Source organism: Protobothrops mucrosquamatus, unplaced genomic scaffold, assembly GCF_001527695.2.
Source record: "Protobothrops mucrosquamatus isolate PMUCROS unplaced genomic scaffold, P.Mucros_1.0 scaffold15340, whole genome shotgun sequence".
In the NCBI taxonomy this organism is placed as follows: domain Eukaryota; kingdom Metazoa; phylum Chordata; class Lepidosauria; order Squamata; family Viperidae; genus Protobothrops; species Protobothrops mucrosquamatus.
This window is the reverse complement of record NW_015401108.1, coordinates 1-5,370: the sequence shown is the minus strand read 5'-3', so window position 1 is coordinate 5,370 and position 5,370 is coordinate 1. Positions and strand designations below refer to the sequence as shown.

Genomic DNA, 5,370 nt, shown 5'->3' with positions numbered 1-5,370 from the left:
TTTAATGCTAATAAATTGTTACCTGCGGAGTGGGGGGAAAAAAACAACCCTTTTTTTCTTTTTAACCAACAGAGCAATGATGGAGAAGAACGCTTAGCTGTTGTAAGGCTTTTAGCAAAGTTATTTGGTTCCAAAGATTCGGACCTTGCAACGCAAAATCGTCCACTTTGGCAGTGTTTTCTTGGACGGTGAGAAATTCACCTGTATATATATATATTTGGTTGGGTTGATTTTAGCCATTCTTTTTCTGTAATACTTTTTTTTAAAAAAAGAAAACTTTACTTGTTCTTAAAAGCCCTGTGTAAAATTTGTAATACAGAAAATACTCTGTGTATTTACTGTATTACGGTAAATGACATTCATGTAGTGTATTTTGAAATTGAAATGCCATCTATCATTTCCCTGTTTTAGCCAAATAGAAGATTTTTTTTCTTGGATATTCAGTATGTTGGATTATATCAGGGGGTCTTCAAACTTGGCCCTTTTATGACTTGTGGACTTCAACTCCCAGAATTCCTCAGCCAGCGATGCTGGCTGAGGAATTCTGGGAGTTGAAGTCCACAAGTCATAAAAGGGCCAAGTTTGAAGACCCCTGGATTATATATTTGCGGTATGTTGCTTTCAGAAAGCACACTTTCATACAAGCCTATTTAGCTTATTGCATTCATCACTGGAGCTGAATATAATTTTGGATTCATTTATTCCTCTCTTCTAGATTCAATGATATTCACGTTCCTGTGAGATTGGAAAGTGTAAAATTTGCAAGTCATTGTTTAATGAACCACCCAGATTTAGCGAAGGATCTGACTGGTAAGATATCTTAATTCAGAAGAACTGGAGAGAAAAAAAGCAGAAGGATAACAGATTCAAACAAATAACGTGGAGATGCAGCCGTGGTTTGATAATAATCAAAGTATTGTTGATTATGAGGCTGAAAAGGCATGTTGGAAGTATATTTCTCCATAGAAAGAATAGGAAACGTTATGCTGTTTAAATCTTGCATCGCCCAACGTATAAAATAAGAGGAAATGTTTTATCAATCCGTTTGTGAAATACAATCAAATTATGAGCTCAGTACAGCAGCCTTTCTACAAACCAGATCTCCCGTTGTCATTCTTTATTAGTTGCTTGCCTACTTAACTTTATAAGTATATAATAATAATAATAATAATAATAATAATAATAATAATAATAATATAATAATAATAATAATAATAATAATAATAATAATAATAATAATAATAATATCCTGCGACGATATCTGTAATACCGTCAAACATCCACATCTGCCTATCCCAGGTCCTGGGTAAGGACTCGATAGGTAGACGAAATGCCAAATCCAGTCTGAACATCTGGCTGACTGTGCGATGATCCATAATAATAATAATAATAATAATAATAATAATAATAATAATAATAATAATAATAATAATAATAATAATAAAAGTTGGAAGGGACCTTCAAAATCTAAGGGACTGGTTTGAACAAAACTCAGCAGCACTTTTTCGTGCAGCTGCTGATAAAAACAGGATCGCCAACAGGATCGCCAGCGTCCGATAACGGATATGGCAGAAGAAGGAGGAGGAGGAGGGGGTGAGGAGGAGGAGACCTTGGAGGTCATCTAGTCCAACCCCCTGCTCAGGCAGGAAACCCTATGCCATTTCAGACAAACGGCTGTCCATTTCTTGAACTGATACTTAGAAACAGGTTTTGTTGACGATGTGTTGTTCCGCTTCGTACCTCATAATTTTAATATTCCTAAAGGCTTTGCTCTGTAGTTGCAGGTGCCTGAACACGTCGTATTTTTTTGTGTGTGTGGAAGTTAACATGCTTTTCTTTTTTGAAACCAGAGTACTTAAAAGTGAGATCCCACGATCCGGAAGAAGCCATCCGCCATGACGTCATTGTCACAATCATCACTGCGGGCAAACGAGATCTTTCTTTAGTCAACGACCAGCTCCTGGGTTTTGTCAGAGAAAGGACACTGGATAAGCGGGTAAAATGGCCTGCGTCTTATCATTTCAGCATCAGAGACTCCCCAGATGTCCTGAGGGTGTGGGTGGGGGAAAAAAAACGGCATGCTTTTGTGTTATAAATGAAAGGCAGATTGGAACCGAGAGCCCAGTTGCCAGCGTCCCCTTTGATCTGAGTATAAAAATCGACGAGATGTTTTATGTTGACAAAGACAAAACCCGACATTTCTTGTTCGGGAGTCTGCTCTGCGTACGTGAGATCATTTCCTACCACCGCTGCGGTGTGTTTTTTGCAAAATAAAAATGGTTTCCCCAAAATTTGGGGCAGCTGCTACCAGCCGCGCGATAATTGCATCAATTTTTATCATTTAAAAATTGCAATCTCAGTGGTCTGTGGAGATTCTCAGCCATCCAAGCGACGGTCGTCCCGAAGGTGCTTTTTCAAAAGGCGACTGGAGTTTCTTGTCTTGTTGTTTTGTTTTCTTCCTTGAAGACGTTTCGCTTCTCGTTCGAGAAGCTTGTTCAGTTCTGGAAGAAGCTTCTGGGATGAGAAGCGAAACATCTTCAAGGAAAAACCAAGGAAGATCCAAGTGCCTTTGGAAAAAGCCCCTTTGGGACAACCTCAATTGCCGATATATTTTTTACTAGCTGAACCCCGGCCACGCATTGCTGTGGCTCTCGTTCACTCAGCCAACAGATGGCGCTGTTTTTCAAAACATGTGTTTACCTGTCACAGGTGTGACGTCTATATAATAGTAGGTATATAAAAACACGCGCGTATTCGAATGCAACGTTGTGTCAAAATTTCAAAGCAGTCGGTGAACTTTTGGAGATGTAAGATTTTGAACAAACGAACATTTACATTTTTATTTATATATAAGAAGATAATGCCTTTAACATAAAGAGGGTTGACTTTTCTGTGGCGACACAAGCTACAACTTTTCTAACCTGTTCTGGTCCTTCATTTTTAATTAAAGCGCCTACCTGGGCGTGTGTTTCTTTTTTGTTGTTTTGTTTAAGTGGCGGGTAAGGAAAGAAGCAATGATGGGACTTGCGCAGCTATACAAGAAATACTGCCTTCATGCTGAAGCTGGAAAAGACGCAGCGGAGAAAGTCAGCTGGATAAAGGACAAACTTTTGCACATCTATTATCAGAACAGCATCGATGATAAGTAAGTGGATGGGAATCTGCTCTTTCCCCAGAATAAAGTCACAAAAAGCAACCCGACCCTTCCATCCGTCCTTTAGTAGAGACCGGCTACTTGGCTGGCCGCTTACGTCTGGCAAATGCATGTTCAAATATCTGTGGAGATTCTGAGTCATCCAGTCATGTGCTTTTTCAAGAGGTCTTTCTTGTTTTTCCTTTGAAGACGTTTCGCTTCCCATCCCAGAAGCTTCTTCAGCTCTGACTGGATGGTGGGGGAACGGAAGGATTTATACTCCTTGCAGAAAACTAGTCATTTGCCTCCTTTCAGAGAGTCCTTGAGGCCACTTGGAGCTTTGTCTGTGTCCTCAGGGTCACCTGAGTGGTGCAAATGGGTGTGGAGCCTTCTGGGAACTGCTGAAAGGGAGGATATATACTCCTTGCAGAAAACTAGTCATTTGCCTTCTTTTAGAGAGTCGTTGAGGCCACTGGGAGGTTTATCTGAGTCCTCAGTTGTCCCAAAGGCTTTTTCAAGAGGCAACTGGACTTTCTGGTTTTTTCTTTGAAGACGTTTCTCTTCTCATCCCAGAAGCTTCTTCAGCTTTGACTGGATGGTGGGGAAATGGAAGGATTTATACTCCTTGTAGACAGCTGGTCATTTGCCTCCTTTTAGAGAGTCCTTGAGGCCACTTGGAGCTTTGTCTGTGTCCTCAGGGTCACCTGAGTAGTGCAAATGGGTGTGGAGCCTTCTTGGAACTGCTGAAAGGACTGTATTGTCAACAATTGCTCAGCAGTCCTACAACACAGTCCTTTCAGCAGTTCCAAGAAGGCTCCACACCCATTTGCACTACTTGGTAAACCTCCCAAGTGGCCTCAACGACTCTCTAAAACAGTGGTTCTCAACCTGTGGGTCGGGACCCCATTTGGGGTCGATCGGCCATTTCACGGGGGTCGCCAAGCAAGGCTGTCCGCCATTTTTTTTCCACCATTTTTTTTCCCCACCATTTTTTTCCCTTTTCCAGCGGGTGCCTTACCTCCCTTGGGCTGGGCCAGCTGGTGGCCGGCCTGCTCAGTCTCTGCCGCTTGCCAGCTACACCTCGGCAGGTGCAGGGGGCAGAACCACGCATGCGCGGCGTTCCCGGGCAGGGAAAGTCCTCGACTTACGACCAGTTGGGTAGTCCTCGACTTACGACCGGTTTAGTCCTCGACTTACGACCGGTTTAGTCCTCGACTTACGACCAGTTTAGTCCTCGACTTACGACCGGTTGGGGTCACGGCATTAAAAAGGTTGAGAACCACTGCTCTAAAAGAAGGCAAATGACCAGTTGTCTGCAAGGAGTATAAATCCTTCCGTTCCCCCACCATCCAGTCAGAGCTGAAGAAGCTTCTGGGATGAGAAGTGAAATGTCTTCAAAGAAAAACAAGAAAATCCAGTTGTCTCCTGGAAAAAAAACACGTTTGGGACATATTCAAATATGTATTATGGGAATGGATTGCTTCCTCTTGGCCTCTTGGCCTTGCAGACCTTGCTCTGTCGTATGCCCGTGTATAGGACAGCTTCCCTTTTTAAAAAAGCTTAACGTATTAAACTAAAAGCAGGTTTCAACGACGCCTGAATTTATTTTCCTTTGCAGATTGCTGGTGGAGAAAATCTTCGCTCAGTATCTCGTTCCTCACAATTTGGAAACCGAAGAGAGGATGAAATGCTTATATTATTTATACGCTAGCTTAGACCCAAATGCTGTTAAGTGAGTATGACTTTTGACGGCAACAACGGCTACCTTTTTTAATCGGTTTCGCCACTGATATTAAATATTCCCGTGCCCGGACATTTAAAGTGAAATGTCTTGTAGCTCAACGGAGTTCCTTCTCCGGTGTGATGGCCAGATTGTTGAAGTCACTCGCTCGATTGGATATTCAGTAGAATTGATAGCTTATTTTAGACTTGGGATGTTATGTATTTATCCCTGTACTCAGTTCTGGGAAGTCCGGGGGGGAGGGGGGAAGGGGATGAAGGGGTAGAATTATAAAAAAATTGGGTGTATTTATAAATATAATGTAAATGTTTGTCTTTAAGAAGAGGAGATGATCGGCTAGTACCCCTAAACTGCATCCGAGGTGGTGGAAAAGAAGGTGATGGGATGTGTAGGATAGTTGGAAAGGAGGAAAGAGGAGAGGTCGTGGTTAAGAGGGGGAGGAAGGAGAGAGAAGTAGGTAGGAAGGTTGAGGGAGTGTGGATGCAGGGGGGGGGGG

General features: G+C 42.3%; 1 protein-coding gene across 1 annotated transcript; it reads left to right on the top strand.

Annotated features, from left to right (window-relative positions):
* Positions 1–72: 72 nt before the first annotated feature.
* Positions 73–4,865, top strand: LOC107301655 (sister chromatid cohesion protein PDS5 homolog A-like; the record flags this gene model as incomplete). The annotated part of the gene is made up of 5 exons (XM_015830847.1): positions 73–188; positions 716–810; positions 1,851–1,996; positions 2,994–3,145; positions 4,752–4,865. Coding segments are annotated over 5 exons (623 nt in total), but the record flags the coding sequence as incomplete, so codon positions are not given.
* Between the last annotated feature and the right edge of the window lie 505 nt (positions 4,866–5,370).